Source organism: Aphanomyces invadans, assembly GCF_000520115.1.
Source record: "Aphanomyces invadans strain NJM9701 unplaced genomic scaffold supercont1.17, whole genome shotgun sequence".
Lineage (NCBI taxonomy): Eukaryota > Oomycota > Saprolegniomycetes > Saprolegniales > Verrucalvaceae > Aphanomyces > Aphanomyces invadans.
In genome coordinates, this window is record NW_008580162.1 from 709833 (window position 1) to 733620 (window position 23788).

General features: G+C 54.4%; 8 protein-coding genes across 14 annotated transcripts; 4 read left to right on the forward strand and 4 right to left on the reverse strand.

Annotated features, from left to right (window-relative positions):
* Positions 1-381: 381 nt before the first annotated feature.
* On the forward strand, positions 382-1365 carry H310_08422 (hypothetical protein; the record flags this gene model as incomplete). The annotated part of the gene is made up of 1 exon (XM_008874141.1): positions 382-1365. The coding sequence occupies one exon, from the start codon at positions 382-384 to the stop codon at positions 1363-1365; it is 984 nt and encodes a 327-aa protein (XP_008872363.1).
* A 397-nt stretch (positions 1366-1762) lies between these two features.
* On the forward strand, positions 1763-3373 carry H310_08423 (hypothetical protein; the record flags this gene model as incomplete). Its single annotated transcript, XM_008874142.1, has 7 exons — positions 1763-1946; positions 1996-2144; positions 2198-2437; positions 2499-2669; positions 2741-2803; positions 2873-2947; positions 3050-3373. 7 exons carry the CDS (start codon positions 1763-1765, stop codon positions 3371-3373), a joined length of 1206 nt encoding a protein of 401 aa, XP_008872364.1.
* A 175-nt stretch (positions 3374-3548) lies between these two features.
* Positions 3549-9081, reverse strand: H310_08424 (hypothetical protein; the record flags this gene model as incomplete). The annotated part of the gene is made up of 18 exons (XM_008874143.1): positions 3549-5624; positions 5739-6311; positions 6365-6478; positions 6539-6643; positions 6705-6764; positions 6810-6923; positions 6990-7187; positions 7324-7413; positions 7480-7578; positions 7630-7773; positions 7849-7974; positions 8034-8135; positions 8187-8288; positions 8348-8449; positions 8499-8600; positions 8650-8751; positions 8805-8909; positions 8983-9081. The coding sequence occupies 18 exons, from the start codon at positions 9079-9081 to the stop codon at positions 3549-3551; spliced, it is 4413 nt and encodes a 1470-aa protein (XP_008872365.1).
* Positions 9082-9759: 678 nt separating this feature from the next.
* On the forward strand, positions 9760-16212 carry H310_08425. 2 transcript variants are annotated; one of them, XM_008874144.1, is made up of 17 exons: positions 9760-9919; positions 9972-10076; positions 10140-10241; positions 10292-10402; positions 10453-10480; positions 10532-10554; positions 10615-10716; positions 10782-10883; positions 10937-11068; positions 11154-11297; positions 11350-11448; positions 11503-11592; positions 11684-11902; positions 12018-12152; positions 12211-12765; positions 12893-14285; positions 14597-15381. In XM_008874144.1, the coding sequence occupies exons 1-17, from the start codon at positions 9821-9823 to the stop codon at positions 15379-15381; spliced, it is 4224 nt and encodes a 1407-aa protein (XP_008872366.1). In that variant the 5' UTR covers positions 9760-9820. The 2 variants fall into 2 exon arrangements, with proteins under 2 accessions (XP_008872366.1, XP_008872367.1); XM_008874145.1 differs by having other exon boundaries at positions 10453-10554; positions 14597-16212.
* Positions 15975-17164, reverse strand: H310_08426 (phosphoribosylaminoimidazolesuccinocarboxamide synthase). Its single transcript, XM_008874146.1, has 2 exons — positions 16623-17164; positions 15975-16576 (listed from the first exon to the last, which is right to left on the reverse strand). The coding sequence occupies exons 1-2, from the start codon at positions 17124-17126 to the stop codon at positions 16082-16084; spliced, it is 999 nt and encodes a 332-aa protein (XP_008872368.1). The 5' UTR covers positions 17127-17164; the 3' UTR covers positions 15975-16081.
* A 1066-nt stretch (positions 17165-18230) lies between these two features.
* H310_08427 (hypothetical protein) lies at positions 18231-19496 on the reverse strand. Of its 3 annotated transcripts, XM_008874149.1 has the most exons (7): positions 19360-19496; positions 19244-19298; positions 19083-19185; positions 18876-19028; positions 18726-18807; positions 18536-18681; positions 18231-18484 (listed from the first exon to the last, which is right to left on the reverse strand). In XM_008874149.1, the coding sequence occupies exons 1-7, from the start codon at positions 19474-19476 to the stop codon at positions 18388-18390; spliced, it is 753 nt and encodes a 250-aa protein (XP_008872371.1). In that variant the 5' UTR covers positions 19477-19496; the 3' UTR covers positions 18231-18387. The 3 variants fall into 3 exon arrangements, with proteins under 3 accessions (XP_008872371.1, XP_008872370.1, XP_008872369.1); XM_008874148.1 differs by having other exon boundaries at positions 18536-18807; XM_008874147.1 differs by having other exon boundaries at positions 18536-18807; positions 19083-19298.
* A 160-nt stretch (positions 19497-19656) lies between these two features.
* H310_08428 (hypothetical protein) lies at positions 19657-23389 on the forward strand. 4 transcript variants are annotated; one of them, XM_008874150.1, is made up of 6 exons: positions 19657-19883; positions 19943-20494; positions 20562-20686; positions 20824-20930; positions 20997-21145; positions 21246-23389. In XM_008874150.1, exons 1-6 carry the CDS (start codon positions 19671-19673, stop codon positions 21417-21419), a joined length of 1320 nt encoding a protein of 439 aa, XP_008872372.1. In that variant the 5' UTR covers positions 19657-19670; the 3' UTR covers positions 21420-23389. The 4 variants fall into 4 exon arrangements, with proteins under 4 accessions (XP_008872372.1, XP_008872375.1, XP_008872373.1 ...); XM_008874153.1 differs by having other exon boundaries at positions 20562-20930; XM_008874151.1 differs by having other exon boundaries at positions 20997-23389.
* Positions 21519-23366, reverse strand: H310_08429 (hypothetical protein; the record flags this gene model as incomplete). Its single annotated transcript, XM_008874154.1, has 2 exons — positions 21519-22675; positions 22869-23366. The coding sequence occupies 2 exons, from the start codon at positions 23364-23366 to the stop codon at positions 21623-21625; spliced, it is 1551 nt and encodes a 516-aa protein (XP_008872376.1). The 3' UTR covers positions 21519-21622.
* Positions 23390-23788: the final 399 nt, after the last annotated feature.

The window sequence follows — 23788 nt, forward strand, 5'->3', positions numbered from 1 at the left end:
GTTCATTTCTGACGTCGACGTTGGATGGCTTCCGAAGCCATCGTCACTGTGCATTGGCATCACAAGATCGCGCCAGCATTGGTGGCAAGCCTACGAACTGGACGATGCGGTGCGTATAGTGCTGTTTGCAAGCCTAGAGACGTTAGCGCCGGGGTCATCGCTCGATGTTTCGACCCCCCCACCTCGACAAACGTTATCGGGGTGTCACACTTGTCAAATGTCATCGTAATCCGGATAATCATCGAATTGCCAGGAAAAACCCTGCTTTCTCGAAATTCTGGAATTCGGTGCATCCGGCAAAACCTTTTGATATTTGATATCCTGTAATACTGCATACTGCGAAACACTGGACGGAAGTTGGCGGCATTTCTGAAGCTGAACATGACAGACCCGAACAAATGGCTTGGGCTGCTGCGATGGAGCATGCAGCAGCAAGACGGCACGCGCCCGACGGAGTTCAAAGCTATGGACCCGAAGGACAAAGAGTGGCTGGAACGCGTGATGAAGGAGTGCGTCATCGATGAAGTCGAACGCATGCATCAAATCATACGAGTTTGGTCGGGCGACGACCCGCGCGTCGTGCTTCCGAAATTGATCGCGGACCCGCCAGCTAACGAGTATACTTCCGAAGAAATTGAAGACTACAAGGAAGCGCTGCTCGACGAGATGCTCACGCGTATCGACCAAATCGACAATGCTCAAACTTTCATTAAGATTGGCGGGTTGCCAAGCGTTCTGCTCTTGTTTAGCAACCCTCGAGCTAGCATTCGTGCAGGTGCTGCTGAAGTGTTTGCGACATGCTCTCAGAACAATCCCCCCGTACAGAAAGCTGGTCTTGACGGGCACGTGTTGGAAGCATTGAGCAAGCTAGCCCAAGACGACCCCGACACCACCGTCCGTGTTAAGGCAATCTTGGGCATCAGTTGCATGATCCGAGGCCTGGACAAGACGGCCGAGCAATGGTTCGTCCAAAAATGCGATGGTCTGCGGATACTCCAAACTTGTGTGCAATCGGGCGACCTCCGCTTGCAACGGAAGGCGCTGTTCCTTCTGCGGTACCTGGCGAACTCGAGCCTTGGAAACGCCCAGAAGCTGCTGGACCAAGGCGCGTACATTTCTGCGTGCAGCTCGTTTGTCGGCAAGGACGACGTCGATCTCAACGAAAGCTCCCTGCAAGCTCTTGCCGAATTTGCCGCGTTCGGACCAGCGTTCAAGGCTGCATGTAAACAAGCCAACCTCGTGCCGTTGGTCCAGGCCCGTGTCGCTGCCATCAACGCGATGACGGGCGACGACCGGGAAGTTGCCGAGGAAGAAAAGAGCTATGCCGACCTGTTGCTCGAATCGCTCGACGTGCTGCTCGAATAGCTCATCGCAAACCAGGGCTCCGTTTCGTAGGGTTGTAGGACATAGAGAGCAGTATATATGGAGGCAAGTACCGATTTGTCCGATGTTCGTGACGAAGGATGCAAAGCCACAACATTTCGCCCCATTGCGTCAACACTATCCGAGAAAGGGACGCAGCACAATCGTTGGAGTGCGTGCTGGCAATGTCGTGGGGGATTTCGCCCATTTAACCCGTCTGCTGGAGTAGCGGCACGGTGAGCTCGAGCAATGGTGAAGTCCTGAGTCCTGACGTTCGCCTTGGCTGCCCAAGGTCATGCAAAACAAGCCATGCTGATACAACCCACGAGCCTGTTCGCCGGAGCTAAATAAAGCTAGCAGCTTGCGGTTTCGCGGGACGCACGGTTGTGCTGCAGCCTCCATGGGTTGCGAAGAGCGCTCGACGCAAACGTACTCCCTGTGGTATGTCGGCGTCATCATGAGCGTTGGCGCGTCCGTGTGCACCAACATGGGGGTGAACTTGCAAAAGTACTCGTTCATGCGCGAATGCAAAAAGCCCACGGCCACCAAGCGCGGGTACATTCGTCAGCCCTTGTGGATGCTCGGTGGGTCATGCCCCGTCAACGCGATCGTGTTGGTAACCACATCGACCAGGGCTGTGGCTCGTCATCTTTGGCAGTTTGGGCGACTTTGGCGCGCTCGGCTTTATTCCGCAGTCCCTGGCAACGCCCGTGGGGGGGTCGACGATTGTCGCGAACGTGTTCTTTGCCCACAAGTTTCTCCATGAGGTGTTTACCCGACGGGTACGATGTGACTGCATGCCGCAATGTACTCGAAACGACGGCGTGATCCGTAGGACGGCATCGGGACTGCTTTGATTCTCACGGGCATTGTCGTCGTCGCGGCGTTTGCGGACAAGTCGAATGGGTGCCATACCCTCGACCAGCTCATTGCGTTGTACGGTCAGCCGGCGTTTATCGCCTACGTCGTTCTCGTGAGTGTGACGATGGCCGTGGTTTACATCTTCGTGCGTCGGATTCGGTCGATTGTCGCGACCTGCGGCAAGAATTCCAAACAGTACCGACGGTTTGTCACGGTGAGGATGTCCTCGAGAACGCGGAACCATGTTGAACTTACGTGATTGAGCGATACTGTAGTTTCACTCGCTGGCGAACCCTGCGCTCTCTGGCGTGTTCGGTGCCCAGAGCGTCCTCTTGGCCAAGTCGGTGGCCGAGCTCATCAAGAGCACCATCGCCGGAGACAACCAATTCACGACGGTGGGCACATACGCCATCGCGCTCGGCATGTTTGGTTGCATCTTCCTCCAGGTACCTACGTTTTGGCAAGGCTATCTCGTTGGTAGCCCCGTACTAACGCGGGCGCTTTGACGCGATGGTAGATTCACTGGCTCGCACAAGGGCTCGAGCATTTTGATGCGGTCTTCGTCGTCCCAATATTTCAGGTACACTCGTGAAGGCCGTGCCAGGCGACTGGCATGCTATCAACCTCCTCACGACGTCTCCACGGTTAGTGCGTGTTCATCTCGACGTCGATTCTTGGCGGAGCTGTCTACTTTGGAGAGTTTGCCACCATGTCGACCACAACGGTAACCTTTCCACTCATCTGCAAAACCGAAGCTGTCAATCGATGACGGTGTGCCGTCGTGCAGTCGATCAAGTTCCGTCGCTCACGTGCATGGACTTGCTAGATTATCATGTTTCTTGTGGGGGTCGTCATTACGCTGTCAGGGGTTGGCATTCTGTCCCAACGGGACATGGCGTCGCTAAAACCCAAGCAGAAGCTGCGCGCATGTGTCTACATGGTCATCTTTATGAAGCGCACGCAGAAGTGCAAAGGACTCAAGTACCAGTGGGTCGCCTTGTCGAGTCTCGAGCAAAACGTCAAACAGGCAGCGATGAAATCAACGTTGTCTTTGTCCAAGCTCAAGTCGAGCTCGATCCATCCCATCCACGTGTCGACAACACCGTCCGACGCTGGATTTCAGCTCAACGTCTCGGCCTCGACGAAATAAGAGTAACACATCTGCAGATAGGTCGTGTCATTGCGTTGATGATGCCCCGATCTGTCGAAACCATCCTCTACCTTCTCCACGGCTTGGGCGGTACGCCTTGCTAAGCCAAACCACTTGCAATCCAGTAGCTAGCCACGCGTATGTGGCCACGTCCCTGTGCACCATTTCTGACGCGTCACACGTTGGTGACGGGCACGTGAAGCCGTCGTCTCGATGCGGCGCTGCGACTGTAGCGAGGTCGCTGCAGCGAACGCACCGTGGAAGAAAGGCTTGCCATCGCCTCTGCCATGGACTCAAGGAGCTGCTGCTGCTGCGCGACGTGTTGCTGCAGCAACAGCAACTGCGCCTGTGTTTCGCCTTGCTGGTCTCGCATGGCCTGATCGATTTGCAAGATCGCTTGAACCTTGACGTCAACTTCTCGCAGAGCACTTGAATGGCTCTCGAGCTGCGTCGTCGTTTGTTGGTTAGATTCCTCGAGTTGAAGACTCAAGTCGGACACGTTCTGCTCTTGGGCCATCGACAATTTGTCGACGACGTCGTCAAAGTGGCGTTGGATGGCCGCAATGCAGTTGGCCAAGGACTCGTTGAACCGAACCCCATGCACGACTTGGTAGAACATGGTGGCCGTCGGTCGATGGGGGAGTTTCGACAGCTGGGTTTTCAAAAACATGAGTTCGCGGTGGACCTTTTTGTGCAGTTGTTGGATGCGGTTCGTCTTGGTTTGGGCCGTCGGCGCGCGTTTCTTCTTGGCATCCATAAACACATGCATGACTTTGGGAATCGCGTCCGACATGCACGTCAGCTCTTGGTGGTACGGCGACGTGGTAAAGTGCGACGTTCGTTGTAAGAGCCCCATCACAGTTTCGAGTTCGTCCAGTGTCGACGTTTCCAGGTCGTTGACACACTCGTCCCAGATCTTGACGTGTTCTTCAACATCCTTGGTTGCCTGGAGGGTTTCCGCGCCCAGTGCCGCCTTGGAAACTTTTTCGCTGAACGCAGGGTTGAGCACCCCGCCATATTGCCACGAATTGGAGCGCACCGACGTCATCATGGACGACGGGACGAGCGGCGTCGCTTCTTTTGTGTCGTACGAAGTGGGAAGCTCGCCCAGCGGTGGGATATCGATGAACGCCATCATTTTTTGCTGGTCCGGGTCGAGAGTCACTTCCAGTCGCAGGATGCATTCGGCATAGCTCCACAGCGCTTCCACCTTGGACGTGACTAGGCCGCGGTCCACAGTCTTGTTGACCGTCGCGAGCAGCACGTTCATCAAAATGACAGTCACAACACAGGCATGGAAGAGGACAAGCACGATCGAGAAAGCAAAGATGATAGGATCCGCCATCAACACCGAGTCCGAATCCCACGTCTCCATCTTGAACTGCCCAAAAAGCACGAAAAACGTCGTGCAAAATGCATGGAAAAACGACTCGTACCCCGACACATCGCGGTTGTTGTGAAACAATTGGTAAAACACACAAGTGAGCCCAAGCTGAAAGACAGCGAAAAATGTGGCAAAATTCCACACGTCCTGGAGGATGCCCGACATCATGGGAAGGAGGTACCCGCCCGTGCGAAATACTGCCACGTACTGGAGCGAGAGAATCCAAAGCCCGAGGGTCAAGAGGCAGCCGAGGCATAGCACGAGCTTGTCGTCGACGACGGCCATGAGCTTGAGCTCGTGGGGCACGTACACAAGTAGCACCAACATATACGCCACGACCTGGGCGCAATTGAAATTTGATTTGAAGTACTTGGACGCTTTGGCCCAGAACGTTCCGTTGTCACCTTGAAACTCCCGCCATTCGAGTTCAACAAAGTAACACACTGCGAGCCACAACGTGCCGTTGACAACCCACCCCACCACACCTTCGCTGTTGTCGTCGATCATGGGGAGCACCACCAAGAGGAGTGGAATCGACACCACCAACGTCCCCACGACCCCAAGTAGCACGATGCACCACTTCGCTCGAACTTTGAGCGCTGACAAGTTGGGGATCGTCAGCATTGGCTCAAACTTCAACTTGCCATCGTGCAGGAACCGCGCGAGAAGCCAGAGCGGCTTTGGCCGGAGGAGCTGGACCGCGCCAAACCCGACGACCGCAAACACTAGCGTGATGGTGAAAATCCCGATTTCTGTTGGAAACATCGACACGTCGGATTGGCTGTGCAGCGTCACGGAAATCGACATTGAGATCAAGACCACCACGTACGACATGATTTGCTCCACAAACAGACGCTGGGCAAAGAACTAGATGCAACCGATGAGTGCACAAAATGTCGGGTCAACGGATGAAAACGTCTCCCATGCGACGAAATATGTGCCAACACTGACGATGCAATCCAAGATAGAACGGTGGTGTACCTCCCATTTCAACGCCAAGATCCGGCGAAACACAACATGTTCGAGCAACTGTTTGGCTCGAAACATGTAGTCGGCATTGTCGGACTCGAGATGGAGCAACGCGTGCAACGCGGACGTTTGGACGTCGTCGCCGATGCCGTAAATCAATTCGAGCTTGGAAAACGACAGCTCGTGGCGTTCGACTCGGAGGCAGTCGGTGAGAAAGAGACGCCCGAGGCTCGGTTCGGCCTTGATCGCTCGACGGAACAGAACTTCATCGAACGGTTCGTCTTCCGTCAGCGCCTGAAACTTGGACCGTAGCTTTTCCACGTACACGGTCGAGTTGGCGCGGTATGTCATTTCTTTCTTGAGCAAATCGAGACAAGTCCGCCAATTGTTGCGCAGCGACGATGGTACTGTTGACAAAGTGGCACTCTGGTGCAGGTTCCTCTTGACGAGCTCGTCCACGGTGTACTCGACACCATCCATGTAGTACACCATGTCTGTGTCGGCCAAATGTTCCAGCAAGACTTCGACAACTTCGTGGTGGCCGGCGGTGGCTGCGATCGCCAACGCGGTCTTGTTTTGAATGCCCTGTTTCGTTAGGTCAAAATGGCCGATTCGTTTTAGCATCGATGGGGAAGTACGTCGTCGTCGACGGTCGTCTGCTGCATATCGATATCGGCCTCATGCGCAAGCAACGTCTTGACAACACCTTCGGACCCAATCTCGGCTGCCAACATCAACGCGGTTTTGCCGTCCTTTAAAGCAATTTTGGTTTACGCAATGGCATGCATGTAAGGAAATGGTGGGAAGTATACTCGATCAACGTGGTCAACTTCGGCCAAAAAGTCCAGCAACAGTTCCACCACGTCTTGATGGCCGCGACTGGCGGCGTACATGAGCGCCGTTCGGCCATCCCCTTCCTACGAAGAAACAGTGTCAGAAGGCGTTATCAAGACAAGGCATAGAAAAGGAGTGTTGTACCCGATGGGGGTGATGATCCGTGGATTTCACCGATACGATGGAGCCCCGTTGCGAAAGAATCTACAGCACCTATGTATTTGGTTGATCATGTTCCAGTGCCATTACCTCGCTGTCTTCGTCTCCTTGGCGAATGTCGAGGTCCGCTCCATGTTGGACGAGCAATTTGACAGTGTCGATCAGGCCTTGTTCGGCCGCCAACATGAGGACCGTTTGGCCATTCTACAATCACACGCCCGTCGTGACAAGTTCAAAGGCGAGGTTTTTGCATGGGAGATCTTGCCGTACGAGGTTGGGACGGTTCAGCGATACATGGCTAGCCTGCACAGCGTCTTTGAACGCGTCGTGCTGCCGGAACTGAAGCATGCAATGCAACGGAAAGTCCTTCCGCCGCTTCTCTTCGATCTCAACCACTTGCTTGATCTCCGCTGCCATCGCCGCGTTCTTCGGTCCGTGCCGCAAGTGCCGCAGCGTCGACATGTTGTCCTGTTTGCCACAAGCACATTTTGGTTTGGATAACTCTCGAAGTCGAGCTCATGGCGCATGAATCAAGAAAAACTTCGTGCTGTGCGGTGATATAACCGCGTCATCGCACGACAGCTTGCCTCAGACATAACCTTACTTGGTTGGTACTGGCCCCAGCGGCCAGTAGCAGCTTGACGCAGTCTACGTGCTTGTGCGAAACTGCGACATCGAGCGCAGAATGACGCTCCTACAACGGTAACAACATTTCATTCTTGACGCCAACGGTATTGTCAATGGAACTACATGGACGTACGTAGTTGACAAAGTCAAGGTGCACATGAGGCTGCTGCAGTACAAGCGCCAACAGTTCGTGCTGGCCAGCTTTGCTGCATCGATCCAGCAGCCGACCGCCCTGCAATTCCATGAGTGAAAATATGAAAACGGCAGTGCGCACAGCGCGTACTCGATATGGCATGTTGATATCGCCAAAATATCCCTGTCGTAGCTGGGTTGCAATGTCTTTCCACCGCTTTTCGTGAGCCCATTCCGCCAAGTTCATCACGGCGCCCTTGCATTCACCACGGCACTCGAGCGTCGACATGGCATGCTACCACATAGTAGTGAACAACACCTCCATCGTACACTGGCAGGGGAAACAAGTGCCTGGATGTGCTCATTCTACCTTTACTGAACCCCCTCGAGCGAGGATTCGGCCGATCAGCGCCACAATTTGTTCATTTTCCTTTGGATCGCCATGGGCCGCGCAGTGCAATTTCCGCGACACAAAGTCGGCTGCAGTCCAGTTGTCCTACAAAATCAAACATTAGCTTTTGCCAGAGGCTCGACAATGCTGCGAATGCCGTGGACCTCGTTTTCTTGCGTCACGACCACGGACGGATGGTCCAAGAGCATGCAGATCAAGTCCATGTCGCCGTTCTTGCACACAAGGAGGAACCCAGACATGCCACGCTACAAGACGTTGAAATGTCAATGTAATGCCTCGAGCACGTGCGTCGATACCAGTCCCGTACGATTGATATCTACGCCCAAGTGCAGCAAAAGCATCTGCATGATGTCCTTGTGGCCATCGTTGCACGCATGCATGAACCCTGTCCATCCATTCTAGGCACCCCATGTGAACCCACTTGTTCCAGGACCATTAGACTATTTTGTGGTCGTACTTCGTCGGGTTGGTTGAAATTCATGACGGGGTGCTTGAGAAATAGCGCGACAAGGGCGGCATCGCCTGCTTTGCATCCATGGACGAAGGCAGACGTTTGCGACTGCATGCAACCGCATCACACCTCGCATCGATTGGAAATGTTCACGAACCGAGTCGAACGAGTTCACGTGCATATGTGGAAGCTGCAAGATTAAAGACACGACTGCAACATGGCGATTTCGCGTTGCGTGCATGAGCGCCGTCATTCCGTCCTATGACAAAACGACCCTGGCGTCAGTAGCTCGATGGCTTCCTGCTTACGTTATCGGCAACGTTGACGTCGAGTGCAGAGTTTTCGAGCATGCGTTCGACGACATCATCGTGACCTTGCTCGCACGCGCACATGAGACCTGTGAAGCCTTTCTGTAACGTGTGTGAGGTGTGACAGCTGTCCTGCGTCATCGTTTCGAGCATACATGGTTCGCAATGTTGATAAACGATTCCACGTTCGCGTTCTCCAACAGCATCAACACCACCGACAAATTCCCTGCGTAGCAAGCCATGGTGAATACCGTGTCCCCCTATTCGACACCACATGCACGATACGTCCATGTTAAATACCTCGTCATCCATTGCATCAACTGTGTGCATTACCTCTTCGTCCATTAAAGTCAGGTCCTCTGGTGGATCTTCGGCCAACTTCTCGATCACAGCTTCCCATGCTTCCTCCGACACAAGTCGAAGAAGGTCCATCGTGTTCACCCACGCCGCACCTGACGCTCCGCCTTTGTGTCTGTTAAAATGGCTTGGGCTGCATACCTCACTAAGTACGGTCCTCACGGTGACTACCGCACTTTATAACATCTACACGTTTGATTCATGCATGTACTACGGTGTACTGTAGCATGAAATGCGTACTTTGTCGAACTCATCGGTCGGAGTGCATATATTGCAATCTTTTTGAGTTTTAGCTGTTTTTCCATGCGTGCAGGGTTATATTTCATTTCGACAGCGTCGTGCCTTGCTGCATGAAATCGTTTCCGAAGGGCAACGTCCCAAAATTCCTCCACGCAATAACCCCCCGCCCCGACGGGTTCTTCTCACACTTTCCATGCCATCCTCTCTTCAGAACATATCCCCCCCCTCCTCAACAAAGGCGGTCGGATGCTGCAAGCGAATCTTCCCGCCAACGATTTTGTCCTCTGGAGAACGTTCATGAGCTCGGCAAGGGCGTGCGTGGACGCTGCCGTGGATCGACCTTTGTGGACGTGTTGAAAAAATGGACGAATAAACCAACGTGCGTGGGACGTGATGTGAATTTTTCGTGCTTTAAATACCATCTTTTTTCACCTTCCATTGGCAAATAAGTGATAAAAAAAATTCTCGAGAAAAATGCCGAGAGTTGAACCCACGTTGTTGTCATCGACAATTTTCGGACGCGAGCAACACAGGGAACGACAGCGACCGACAGACCGTGGACGGCACACGCACGATGACGGAATTCTTGCACCTGGCGTCGCAAGAGCAATGGACGACGCTTGAACAATGCTTGGACGGATACAATGGCGACCTGCTCATGGAGGATGAAGAGGTGGGCACGTTCGACGACAACCTAGTGCATGTCGCTCACGGGCTTTTCGTAGGGAGACACGGTGTTCATCATGGCGTGCTGCGCCGGCACTCTCCGCTTAATATCGCTCTTGCTGGAACATCGACAAGCAGAATCGTTTGTAAACAAAACGAACCAGGTGCGATGTTGCGTTGACGAATGGGATGATGGACTTCGATCTCGTGACGACAGTGCCACATAGAATGGATTTTCAGGATTTATTTACGCATGCATTCGTGGAGACGGAGACATTGTGGCCCTGCTGCTCAACACTCCCTTTGTCCAAGTCAACTTGGCCGACAACGTACGCGGCGGTGCATCTCAGCGAACATACTGACAAACGGGTGGCTGTAGGACTCCATGACAGCTCTGATGTATGCCTGCGGGAGCCGAGATGAAGGGTTGCCAAAGATTGTCGCCATGTTGCTGCAAGACCCCCGCGTCGATGTGCATGCGGTGGATTTGGTACATGATTGCATCGACACAGATCGTAGCAGACTTACGTCTTTGAACAGGCCGATTGCACAGCGTTCAGCCATGCATGTAAAGCAGGCGAGCTCGCCGTCGTCGCTCCATTTCTTAGTCATCCCACAGTGGACTTGAACCATGCCGACAAGGTAGTGCTTTGTGCTGCATCCTCATGAGTGACGGTTGGAAAACTTTGCGTGGTTGCTCAGGAAGGAATGACGGGCTTCATGTACGCCTGCGAAGATAGCAACGCACGACTAATGCAGTTGCTCATGAACCATCCTGGCGTGAACGTGAATGCCACCAACCAAGTACGATGCCATCATGCCTTGGAGAAATACTTGCCAGCAACGCCGACCCATCAACATTGTGCTAGGTCGGGATGTCGGGATTTCTCATGGTGTGCCGCAACGGCGATTTTACGCTCATTCGGGACATGATGGAGCATCCCAAGCTGAAAGTGAACCAAGAAAACAACGTACGCCATGGACTTCAACCTCTTTCTATGATATTCAGCACACGATAATGTAGGACGGATGGACCGCGGCGGACTTTATTTCGTGCAAATTGCACTGTGCCACCCACGCGAACGATGTTCCTGACGAAAACGACGCGATCGTCGACTCGATCGGGCGCATCCTCCGCCGCGGCGGCTCCATGAAGGTACCAAAGTCCATGTCCTGCGCGCGCTGCTGCGTGAGCTCCATGGCGGACCAACGAACCCTCAGTCATGATTTGTGTGTGATAGCACCAAATGATGACCGTGGCGTGCAAGGGCGAATGCAAAGGCTCGATCATGAACCTGTCCGAGTGGGCACACGACAGAAAATGGGACGAAATCGAAAGCCAGCTGCGCGCGGGGTACTTGGGCGACATCAACAAGACGTTTCGGGTGGAGTTTCCCTCTCGAGTTGCTCGATATGCAATGGGTCGTTCTTGTTTAGGGCACGGCATTGCTTGAGCGGTGTTGTAATGCTGGGAAACACGACCTCGTGGAGCTCATTCTTCAGCACAAAGGCATTGACGTGGATGCGCTCAACAACGTACGTCGCGCTTGCTCCTGTGCAAATACATGGGGTCTGTGACATCCGATACAGAACCGCAACTCGGCGCTGGATGTGGCCATGAGTCGCAATCGTGAAGAGTGCGTCAAGCTGTTGCTGGCCGCTGGGGCTGAAATTGAACACGTGGGTAGCATATCCCGTCCTACGTGCCCTCATGTCGAACACGGAGAGGCGTGTCTTTCCCTTCGTGATGTAAATTTCGTTCGCTTGGCAGGGACCGAAACAGCAACCAGGGGCAACTCGGGCGCGCAAGCTGTCCAAGGATGGCGATCGAAGTCCGACCAAAGGCAACGACGCTATTCGAACCCTCGTTGAAAATGAAGTTCGCAAGCGCGCCGAGTTTCCGCTGCACTGCTGGCTCGAATACCGAAAACTCGACAAGTTCCACGATGCGCTGCAGACTGTGACCGTGTCATTGGACCTCACGGATCAAGTACGTCCTATCCACTCTCCAGACAACGACAAAGCCGATGGGATGCGCTTCTGGCGGCGTCGACGTACAGTCGTTCGGTTATGTGATGGCTCTTGCGGTTCGCCATGTTGCGTAGAACGGCAAAACCGTGCTGATGATGGCGGCTGAAGCGGGATGGGTCGACATTGTGCGGGTTCTGCTGCAGCGCGGCGCCGAGATTGATTTTCAACAGCCCGAAGTGGAACCTGACCTTCCAACTCTGCTGGGCGATGTACGTTCCATGATCCACAAGTCCAACGGCACCACGTACGAGCCATGTGCATGTCTAGGGCATCAAGGGAAAGACCGCGCTGGTGTTTGCCGGACTCAACGGCCACTGTGCTGTCGTGGATGTGCTTCTCTCACACTTGGCCGACATGGACATCATGTACATGAACGAGGCGGACAAACTCGAGTACTCGATCCGCGACCTCATTCAAGACAAGCTGGATGCCACCAACACGGTCGACTCGTCCCTAGTCAAGTGCCTCGAGTTGCTCGAAAAGGAAGCGGTCTACCGAGCAAGTTCATCCGTGTACGTCGAGAAACTTCGGTCGAAGCTGCAAGCAATGGCGGATGACGCCCCGTTTGACGAGTCGCTGTTCCGACGCGCGATCAACACAGACCCAAGCCTCGGTCGGCTCTTCCTCAACGACTGCCTTCACCCCGACCGCCACGAGCTCGGCTTTTCCAAGCTCGAAATCGTGTACGGTGTCAACAACGTCCACACGAGCGCGCTGTACTCGATCCTTCGTCTCGACTCACCCAACTCAGACTACATGTTTCGAGCCAAGAAGCTCCTTGAGCATGTTGTCATGCAGCGCGTGCTCCATCTCAAGTGGGAGGTACAAAGCCATTCCAACGCTTTCATTTTCGGTTTGTCATGTGTGGATGCCTTGCTGATGTTTGCTGTCGGTGCATGGACACTTGGCGACTTGGCGGGTGATCGACGACTTACTCGTCGTTGTCTAGTTTTTCGCCCAGCGCATGTTTATCGAGCAGCTGCTCATCTACATTGTTTTGATTGCGTCGATGACGATTTCGGTCACGCTGCACGGATCGAGTCCAACAAACGAGTTGGTGCCGATGGAAGTCGCGGTGTGGCTCACCGTGATTGTGTTTGCCTGCCTTGGGTTTTCCGTCGCTCAGATGCTGCACCCGAAACCCCTGTGGCGATTCGCGCGATGTCTGTATGATGGCCAAGTCCAGTTTGACCCCCGGTTGAACATTCCCAACCTCGCGTTGCTGAAGCTGCGTGCCAAGTGGATCATGGCAGGCGTCGTTGTCGTCGGCACCCCCGCGTTGACGGCACCCATGGTGTTATGGGTCCTTCCCCGCGTCGCGAGTGTCGCAGGCGACGCGTTCACGCTGGGGGCCAAGATCGCGATCAACATCGTGCTGTGGATCACGACAGGGTACTTTCTCGTCCTCGAGTGGAAAGAGTTTCGCGGGGAAAGCGGCCTCACGTGGGTCTACCGTTGGTTTGGTGGGACGAAATCGACGTCGGACTATGACGACTTGCCGACGTCCGTGGCGTCTATCGAGTCGTATTCTTCTGCAATGACGGCCAAGACGAGCTGGAAGTATTTTGAATCGGCCGTGAATCGCTGGCAGATCGTTGCCTACGCCGTCGTCCTTGGTGTGTACGTGCCGTATGAGCTCGGGGCGTCCATGTTCATTCCCGAGCACGCGATGCTCTGCATTGGATGCACCCTCACGCTTGTCCTGTGGATCCTCTCGCTCCAGTACTTTGCCGTGTTTCGGACGGGCGGGTACCTCTTGCCCATGATGTCGGGCATCTTGCAAGACGTGTGGAATTTCCTGTCGATCTTTATGGTCGTCCAATGCGCCATCACGTGCGCGTTCTACCAACTCTTCCACGGGTATGACGACTCGGGATACGAAACGCTGTGGCAGGCGTTCACCACGACGTTCTTTGTGCTGTTTGGCCAGTTCAACACGAATATGTGGACGCATGATCCGTTGGTGCCGGCGATGGCCGACCCTGTCGTGAATGCGTTCTCGATGGCGCTGCTGCTCTTCCACGCCACGACGGTCTCTGTCCTCCTTGTCAACGTCCTCTTGGCTACCATGAATCGAACGGTGGACAGAGGTCTCGACCTGTCCAAGACGGAGGCGCTGTGGAGCTATGCCGAGTGCATCCTGCGCATGGAAGTGACGTTCACGAGCCATCAACGGGACCGCGTCATTTTCCTCGATACATCTGGCCCCCCACAAACCATGGGCCGCCGCCATATTACGGTGTGGCGCCAAAGCACGACCCACAGCTCGTTGGACGAATCGGCGCCCCTTGTGGCCAAGTTGTCCAGGCGAGGAGTGTCTTCGTTCCGCCAGCGCGCTGAAGGTACGCCTTGTCAACGCATTCAACTTGGTCTGTTCTTGAGTGGTCGTCTTGGCTTCCTTGCTTCGTGCTGGAAAGTGCTTGAAGGGAGATTGTTGTCCAGTGTGCTGGCTGGAACACATCTCTGTGATACATTTCAAATGTATATGAGCCAAGCGGTATTGCGTGTTCAATTGCTGGCGACGTCTACCTTGGCGGATTTTTGGGTATTGCTGGTATTGTTGTGTGGCCCTGCTTGCCCCCACGAGTTTCCTGCATGGCGACACCGATCGTTCCAAGCACTCACACGCATCGTCCGGTGCTGTTTTATGTAGTCATTGGGGTGCTGAACCCAGCATTCGACGAGACCGTGCCGAAAGCCGCGCTCTCGATCGGCGAAGAGGACGCGCAGGTGATTAAAGGACTGGAGGAAACGATTAAGGACTGGGATACGGCGCTGGACGAGCTGCACACGACAACGATCGGCGAACTGGAAAAGGTCCGGACGTCGATCAAGCACACGAACCACTTTACCAAAACCGCCATGTTCACCGAGGAACTCGAGTACTTGACCCGGACAAAGCGCAAAATCGCAGACATCTTTGCCGACGCAACCAAGAAGCGCGCGCCCGAGTCTATGGACAAAGCGAAGCGCATCCACGAACTAGACAAACGGGTGCAGCACGAGATGGCCGACCTTGTGAACCAACACGCCAAAGTCGTCCAGAACGTGTCGTCCGTCATGTTTTACCAAATCGTACACGGCATCAAACTGACCGACGCAGTTGCCCGATGCGTGCGCACGATTCAGACATCGTTCGTGGCCGTCAAGGACAAGTTTACGCGGGAAGCGATGGAGGAGCCGACGCTGAGCGACGTCCAACGGTCGACGGAAGCTCGACTCGACACCATCATCCACAGCGTTCGAAGTCACTCGTTGGTGCTGAAATCGGTTGCCGACAAGGTTGACGGCGGATCCGTGGACGCCAAGCTCATGGCGATGCGAGACGAACTGGCGTCGATGAAAGCCGAAATGAACGCCCAGCAAGCCAAGATGCAGCTGCAATTGGACCTGATTGTGCGACTGCTGTCCGAGTCCTCACGTGCCGCGATCGAATAGACCATGCGATATCTTGTCGCGTAAGATGATTGTTGCATCCACGACGACGACGGCTTGCAGTAGTGTACCCCTCATAAATTTGACAAGACCTCTGCGCCATGCATCGGCCATACACGTTCAGCTTCGAGAACTTGGAGAAGCTGACAAATGCGACGGCGATGATGGATGGACGCAACGTATCCACCCGCTACTGGCGGTGTCGCCATGGCGCCGACCTCCCTCGGCCTCTATTCGCACGGCCGTTGGCATGCCGCCGCGAAATCGACACCGCCAAACAACTTGAGTGTGGGTAGGGACTTTGGTGGTGGCATGCGTTTGAAGCACCGAGTCGTCCCATCAAGCACGTTATCCTCCCACACCAGTTTTCAGACCAGTCAGCCGTTCTTTCGCGACCAGACCGCTATGCATATGCATCATCCACCTGTCCCAAGAAGAACAAAGAGCGTCCTTGGTGCAGCTACGTCGTCTGGTGGTGCTACGGCGTGGCGAACTGGCATGGCTTTGGCTGCAAAACAGATCGGTATGAACCTTGCTGCAGCATGCACAAGGAGTCTGGGGTGTCGAACTGAATCCTGTCAGTTTGTGCAAGGGTGCTGGTGACGAGGCGCGGCTCGCCGATCACACATGCACCGCGCGGTGGAAAAAAGCCGTACGGTGCATGCATCGCTATGGAGCGTTCAAGTCAAGATTCTAGTTCAGTTTACGCAAAGAAGGGGCCGACAGTGTCTTGCAGCGACGGGGATTGAAACACAAACTCGTTGCCCGTGATGAGTTCGTACAGCAAAATGTACCGGCGCGAGAGTTCGTGGACCAAGTCCTTGGGAGCTTCGGGGAGGACTGCGTCGTTGTACGGGTCGCAGTGGTCGCGAAACCAGAGGCGGAGGAATTCCTTGTCGATGTTTTCGGGGCTGAGGCCGGCCGCCATGCGCTCGTCGTACGAAGCTGCAAGCCAGTATCGGCTCGAGTCGGGCGTGTGGATTTCATCGATCAACAGGATTTCTCCCGTCACGTTGTCCACACCAAATTCGTACTTGGTATCGACCAAAATCAAACCGCGAGTCGCGGCGACTTTTTGGCCAAATGCAAACAGTTCAAGCGCCTTGTTGTGGCAATAATCCCATTGCGCTTGCGTCATGCGGCCACTGGACACGACTTCGGCGCCAGAAATGAGCTCGTCGTGCACGTCGTCCTTGGTCTATGGCGCGTTGCATGAGTGCATTGGCAATGGAAGAAGGGCTTACCGTGGGTGTGACGAGGTTCTCAGGCAGCTTCTGGTGCTGCTTATAGCCGTCTTGGAGCTTGTGGCCGCAAAAGTCACGGCTTCCTTTGGCATAGTTGGTCCACATCGACGTCGATGTCGACCCGGTGATGTACCCGCGCACAACAAATTCCACGGGGAACACCGTGGCTTGCTTGCAAATGACGGCGGCAGGGTGCGGGTTGGCGATCATGTGGTTGGGCACGATGTGGCGCGTCGCATCGAACCACCACGAGCTCGTGAGTGTAAGAACTTGGCCTTTGGCAGGCACGGACGTGAGCTGGCGATCAAACGCGCTCTGGCGGTCCGTCGATACCAACACAACTTGGTTACGTTCGGGCAGCACGTACACGTCGCGCACCTTGCCGACATGCTTGGTGACAAGGCCAGGGAGGTTGAGCCCAGTAGCGCTCAAGGCAGGAGTCGCAGCGATTTGAGTCAAGTATCTTTGCGTGCGCGCTTCGGCTTCACGGACGATGGCACTCATGGACCCTGGTGATGCGGAATTGGCGATTGGAAGCGAGTCCAATTTTGCCACATTCTCATTGGCATGCCTCCAATGGATGTGGGGACGCCATCCGGATACACGTTCCACTCTGGGGAAAAATTACAAAAATGCCAATATTCATTCGATCTGAATGAACATTCAGATCGAATATCGCAATCCTTACGCCATTTTCATGTATTTTTAACCAATATTTGCCACGTTTCCGGCAACTTGCACTTCTCATTCATTCAATTGCACATAACGTTGGAGGGGCTGGAGTTTCACACACATCAAATGCCCCTCGCACAACAATCAACTCGCCACCGCCGAAAACTGCATGGAAGGTTGCCGGCGGTGGGTGCGTCGCCCTTGGAGCACCCCCGTTGTTTGCTTTCTGCGAGTCTGGTGCCCTCACACAACGACAAGACCTTGAGTCCATCCGGTGTGTCTTCGCTTCCAACGTAACACGTGATGCGCATGAGGTCGTTCCGTCGATACGGCATTCGTTTCGTAGGCGTAGTGGCTTGCTTGGTCTTCTAACGGTTCGTTCCTTTGGTCGGCGAGAATCCGCGCGTTCATTCCCGTTCACGTTGAGCATCGTGGACTCTCTCGACCGACGAGGACGTCATGCTGTGGCAGTGCGGTGTTGGGGAAGCACATGCCCACATTGTGTTGGAATCGACGATCCGGAATTCGGCACGGGTGCTGTGCACATGCACCCGACCAAATTCACGAAGGAGATGACGGCATCGATTGCTGTGACCAGCCATGCACGGCATGAAGATGCGAGGGGGAAGTAGAATCTCGCCGCGGTCCCGAACGGCACGGCAATGTGGGCCAACGTACATCCCGTGAAAACGTTCAAGCGAGTCGAGGCCGGCTGGCAAACATGGACTCGTTGGTGCACACTTTGTGGGATAATGAAAGCATGAAAGGTCGACTTGAATGCGTTGCTATCGGTGCTGAGAGCTACACCGGTCTGGGCCATGTACGTCCCAACGGCCCAAACCGCGACGCTTGTGATGAACGGGCATCCACGATCGCCTGCAATGCACACAGGATGCTCCGTATCCACCTCACTGACAACGAAATGTCCCTGCTCTGGCAGACCACGGCGCTATCTCACCGTCATCATGCGCCTCTGCCGAGATCGCGCCTGCATTTCTGGAGCATCCACGATACTGCATTGAAGCGCATCGTTATCGTTGGCCAGCGCCATGAATCGGTGAGACTGAGGATTGTCGACGGCAGTGCTTCTCCTCTATCTGACCTTTTGTTTCTTCTTCTTACTCTCGGCCAAGAACGTTTCCTTGTGCAGTTGAAATTCTTTGCTGTCGGATGGGCGCGCCACAAAGTACCTAGTTGACGCATTAGAGTTCCCAACCCCGACGCCGCCTCAGCGTTCGTACGGCTCCAAGTCGATCGCAAATCGACAGATCTTGTGTGACACGTCGTCGATCTTGTCGTCCGTCGTGACTGTGTACACCTCGACCAAATACGCTTCAAACGGGATGCTGTCCAGCGGAAGGTCGTCCTTGCTCTCGAGTTTTGACAGCTGGATGGATGAGCCGCGGCCAAGTCGTCGCATCTATCACCTACCTCCTTCATGCGCGTCGCTTCCACTGTGATGCCGTTGGGGAACGTCCACCGCGTTCCCGATCGCTTGTACTGAAAAGTTTGCCTGTGGCAATCGAATCCACCATTTTGTTCATGAGCGAGCGAGGTGGTGATGGTGGATATCCGTCATACCGAAAGCCCAGCGTTGTTAAGAACTCGCCAACGTTGTCGCTTGCAGACATGGCGGTCTGACTCCGATATGGCACGGCGAAATGCCCACGGGTTTGCTGCGCAGACAGTTCGGACGGCTTCTTGCGCTCCCACTTTCCAACGTATCGAAGCTCCCTACGCGAGGACGCTAAGTGTAACTCGACCTTGGCGCATCCCTGAGAGACCTACCATTTCTGTCCGCCTCCAGACGATGGCATTTCAACGGCCGCACCAGAAAACGTACACGATCCGTAGATGACGTTCCGAGCGCGCACTTCGTAGTTGGGGACACCTACATGCGTACAGCAGACACATCGTCGTGTCGAATCGACGTCGTGGCCAACTTGTACCTTGGGGGGTCTGTGCCTCAATGTTGTACACATACTCGTTGTATTCGAATTTCTCCTACATCATTCATCTGTGATAGAGAGCACTCGTCTGCTAGTGAGGAATTGCATCGACATACCTTCTCCATGTCATTGCCACATAGGCCTCGGATGCGCTCCTCAAAGGCAGAGTACTCGTTCTTGGACACCTCGCCTTGGAGATTCACCTCGAAGGACTTGTTGCTGGCCGCCGCCATGTTTGTTTCTGCGGTCAAAATTCAACTCTGTGACTGAATTGGTCAAAAATATAGAATTTTCACCAATCAACAGTTATTTATTGGGGCATGGAGTGCATTGATTGGATAAAAAATATCGTGATTTTGGCGAACCAAATGCAGCCATTTTCATGGGGAGGAAGAGCAATTTCAAATTGGCCCCACACCGACGCAACATGAGCGTTCTGCGCGAAGAAAGCTTCGAGGTCATTGCACAGAGTTTGGGCCTGGAGCAGCTAAAACCAGGATGTGCTGCAGAGCTCGCGCCAGAGATCGAATTCCGGCTCCGTGAAATCATTCAGGACGCCATGAAATTCAAATCGCACGCGCGCAGAGATCGGTTGACTTCGCAAGACATCAATCACGCGCTGAGCTCGCGTAATATGGAGGTATGTATCGTCCTTGCACGTCATCTATCGCCAAGCATGGATGGCTCATGCTCACGTAGATGCTGTACGGGTATGGTGCCGGTACTGGGAGTGGCACAACGTTCCGCAAGATCAGTCCTGGGTTATACATCACGGACGAACCGGAAGTGCCAGTCACAGACATCATGAATGCCCCACTTCCTGTGATCCCGCTCGAGCCCGTCGTGCATATGCACTGGCTTGCTGTCGAAGGCGTGCAGCCCAAGATCACCGAGAACGATGTCGACGAGCCAACGATCGATCACACTTCGACAACGTCGGTTACGTTGAACGCCCCGAACCCTTCAAGCGGCGTCGAGCGAAAGCCCCTCGTCAAGCATGTATTGACGGACGAGATGCAACTCTACTTTGAAAAAGTGACGGATGCGATCAAGTCGGACGAGTTTCATCGCCAACAGGCCGCTTTCATCAGTCTCACCAAGGACCCCGGCCTTCATCAGTTGCTCCCGTACTTTTCCAAATTCATCTACGACCAAGTCAAGACAAGTCAGCGCGATCTGACGCTACTCACGGCCATTCTGCGGATGGCACGGTGCTTACTCTCCAACACGTCCCTTCGCATTGAACTCTACGTACGTGTCTATCGCTGGCGTCGGCCTTTGAGTCCATGCATCCGTCCTCACGAATCGGTCTCTCTAGCTCGAGCAGCTCATTCCGTCCATCTTGACGTGTGTGTTGAACCGGCAGCTATGCGAGAACCCCGCCGACGACCACTGGGCCGTTCGCAAATCGGCCGCCCAGCTCATGGCACAAATATGCCACCGGTACGTCCACCCTCTCCATTCTCTGTCCATTGCATGTGGACGCAAGTCCATCCTGATCAAAGCAGACTACTCGTACATGTTCCTGGGCCTTTAGCACACTTCCGTTGCGTGATTTGTGCCGCTATAACTCGATGTAGATTTGGCGAATCCTACGAATCTCTTCAACTCCGCGTATCCAAGATATACCACGAAGCGTTCTTGGACCCGACGCGGCCGCTCACGTCGCAATACGGCGCGATCGTCGGTATGCCAGTACAAACGCTCCTTCATGCATTCATCACGCTTCTTGACTTGGATGGGCGGGCGGTAGGTTGCCTGTATTTGGGGCCGTTGGTCATGGAGTCGCTGTTATTTCCCCACATTGCCACGTACCTGCGTCGACTTGACCCGGTCCTGTCGCCAAAGAATCCGAACCTCGTCCAACGCCTGGAAGCATTGCATTGCGTGGGGATGTTGGAGGTATGGCGCCTCGTCGCTCGTGCTGTGAATCGTCCAAGAGGACGCACACAACGAACGATCGTGATGATCCTTCGCTTGTTGATGACCATGCCACACGTAGCAAGCAGCAGGGCAATACTTGTCCCAGCACGTCAAGCCCCACGTGATGCTCTCGCGGGAATGCCTCGACACCATGCATGTGTTGGACGCGGTGTTTGGAGAAGCGCTGACACCGTATATTTGTCCAGCGCTCGGAAGCGATGGGTCGGCTAGTTACATCAACCTTACGTGGTAATTTGACCCAACGATGCACGGGCGTGTTGAGTGTGCACGTGCGGGCAAAACGAGCATCCGTGGCTTCCTCTTTATGCCTCCCAACCATGAAAACAGGCCGCAAGTGTGCCAGAGAGCAGTCGAGCTCACTTCTGAACTGACGAACGGGCATAGCTGCCCTGAGCTTGATCACACGTGATATGCTGCAGCTAGGAGCTCGTGGCCTCAGCCGCCACGCCCTTCGATCGTCCACTCGTTGTCGCTGGTGTCGCTGTGGTCATCGTGGTCAAAAGGCCAAACTGCCATCGGGAAAAAGTCCATGGCATGTCGTGGCACACTCGTCGTTGGCATGCAATTTGTCTGAAGGAAGGCTACAACCGCATCATGGCCGCGTTCTTTGGCCTCACGCAGTCCGGCGTCGGTGCCACCTTCGCATCTCGTGGCGTGCAGCCATTCAACGACGTCGAGATGACCGTTCGTTGCGGCATCGTCCATCGCGTCAGTTGTGCAGCCTTCCGAGCGATGCGCATGGAGCCATTGAACAACGTTGAGATGGCCACGTCCGGCGGCTCCGTCAAATGCCAACGACGTGCAGCCTTCTCTTCGGTGGACGTGCAGGAACTCAACCACGTTCAAGTGACCATTTGTCGCCGCACCGTCCATGGCCGCGTCTGTGCATCCTTCGTGGCGATTGAAATGAAGGAATTGGACTACGGCAAGGTGTCCGTTCGTCGCGGCAGCGTCCATGGCGTTCGTCGTACATCCTTCCGCGCGGTGGTAGTGGAGGAAGGCCACCACTTCGACGAACCCGCGAGCTGCGGCTCCGTTCAAAGCTCGCACCGTGGCCCCGCCGGAAGTGTGTGCATGCAGAAATCGGACGAGATCGAGATGTCCCGCTGAAGCAGCGTCGTCGAGAGCACGGGAAGTGCAGCCTTCTCCACGAGCGTGATGGAGGAATTCCACCACGGAGAGATGGCCAGCTGACGACGACAGATCCATCGCATCTGTTGTCGCCATGGAGCCGTACGAATGCAACAACTGGACGATATGGACGTGTCCGTGGAATGCAGCACAATCCAACGCGCGCTCTGTCAACCACAAGGGTTTGCAAACAAGCCACTGTCGAACGCGCGTGGCGTCGCCTTCGAAGATAGCGAGATGGAGGGGCAAGCAACTTTGGATAGATTCGTCCAAGCAGAGAAACGCCAGGTCCATGGCTTTCTTCCCGTAAGCTTTGTAAAAGCGCTCAGGGAGGATCAGAGGCGCAGTGCACGACGCCTGCGTGCCATGTCCCAGCTTTCGCTGGAAATGTCATTATCGCTTGATTGATGCACGCGTTCAAGACGGTCTTCGAAGGATAGAACTATCCCCACAAGCTATTCTGAAGTGGCGGCATGGCTCTGTCAAGAGTAATCGAGCGAGGCCGCGGCAAGTAGACGTATGCGATCGGCAGTGCATTTGGTCCTCCAACGGCAATGATGCGCTGGATCCACGGGTTGAAGTCGAGACTCCGCAGCATACATACCACATGATGGCTCTGCATCAACGAGCATGGAAGACACGTGGTGTCGAGACGAGGAGGAGCTTCTTGGATCCTTGCATAATCGAGCACGGCTTCCTTGAAGTTCTGCAACGTCAACGCCGCAGGAAGACCAAGTGGATCAGGTGGTAGTGGCGCAACTCCTGGTGCATTCGCTTGCTCTTGAGCATCCCGGATAGCTTCAACAAAGACCTCCACGTTTTGCCATCCAAATATCACGGGCGGGTCGTCTTCCACGTGAACAGATAGTTGCTTGATCGTGTCGTAGAGGTGCTCCTCTCCATTCGCCTTCAACACATCTTCGAGTAGAGCAGTATTCTTCGTGGCATCGATCGCGCTAGACACTTGTTCACCGCGCAACGTGCCCGAAGCAACAGGCGCATTCACGTTCATCTTCGTTCTCTTCTTCTTGCTCTTCTTTGGTGCCATTCTTGAAAGATGATGAATGAATGAGAAAGGGAAGTGAGAAGGGCAAGCAACTTCAATGGAGTTGAATACAGAACACATGTTTTTTACATCTTGTAGTGCTGTGCTTTACAGTCCACGAGACCATCGAGGGTCCTTTTGAAAATTGCATAATTTTATACAAGTCTCTCGAGGAAATAACCTTAACAAACTCGATGGCAAGAATATATAAGATCAAAGAATTATTGATTTACGCAAGGTTTACATCGACGATATCCGTAAGAATGGACTCGTCATCGTCGCTCTCGTCGTCATCGCTTGACTCCTCATCGACCGGCAAAGGCGGCTCATTCGCAGCCTCATCTGTGGCTTCCAATTCGACGAGGTAAGCGTTCATCTCGCGAACCTTCTTCTTGGTATGATCGATGCACCGAGGCGTCACGTTA

Bases quoted from the DNA above. Each gene is read 5' to 3' on its own strand.
- H310_08425 (XM_008874145.1), top strand. From the start codon at position 9,821: ATGACGGAATTCTTGCACCTGGCGTCGCAAGAGCAATGGACGACGCTT. The intron at 10,077-10,139 runs GTGCGATGTTGC...AGTGCCACATAG, and splicing joins TTGTAAACAAAACGAACCAG to AATGGATTTTCAGGATTTAT. The intron at 10,717-10,781 runs GTACGATGCCAT...ACATTGTGCTAG, and splicing joins ACGTGAATGCCACCAACCAA to GTCGGGATGTCGGGATTTCT.
- H310_08426 (XM_008874146.1), bottom strand. From the start codon at position 17,126: ATGAGTGCCATCGTCCGTGAAGCCGAAGCGCGCACGCAAAGATACTTG. The intron at 16,577-16,622 runs GTAAGCCCTTCT...AACGCGCCATAG, and splicing joins AGAACCTCGTCACACCCACG to ACCAAGGACGACGTGCACGA.
- H310_08427 (XM_008874148.1), bottom strand. From the start codon at position 19,476: ATGGCGGCGGCCAGCAACAAGTCCTTCGAGGTGAATCTCCAAGGCGAG. The intron at 19,299-19,359 runs GTATGTCGATGC...TGAATGATGTAG, and splicing joins GTGGCAATGACATGGAGAAG to GAGAAATTCGAATACAACGA. The intron at 18,485-18,535 runs GTACGAACGCTG...TGCGTCAACTAG, and splicing joins TTTGCGATCGACTTGGAGCC to GTACTTTGTGGCGCGCCCAT.
- H310_08428 (XM_008874151.1), top strand. From the start codon at position 19,671: ATGAGCGTTCTGCGCGAAGAAAGCTTCGAGGTCATTGCACAGAGTTTG. The intron at 19,884-19,942 runs GTATGTATCGTC...ATGCTCACGTAG, and splicing joins TGAGCTCGCGTAATATGGAG to ATGCTGTACGGGTATGGTGC. The intron at 20,687-20,823 runs GTACGTCCACCC...AACTCGATGTAG, and splicing joins ATGGCACAAATATGCCACCG to ATTTGGCGAATCCTACGAAT.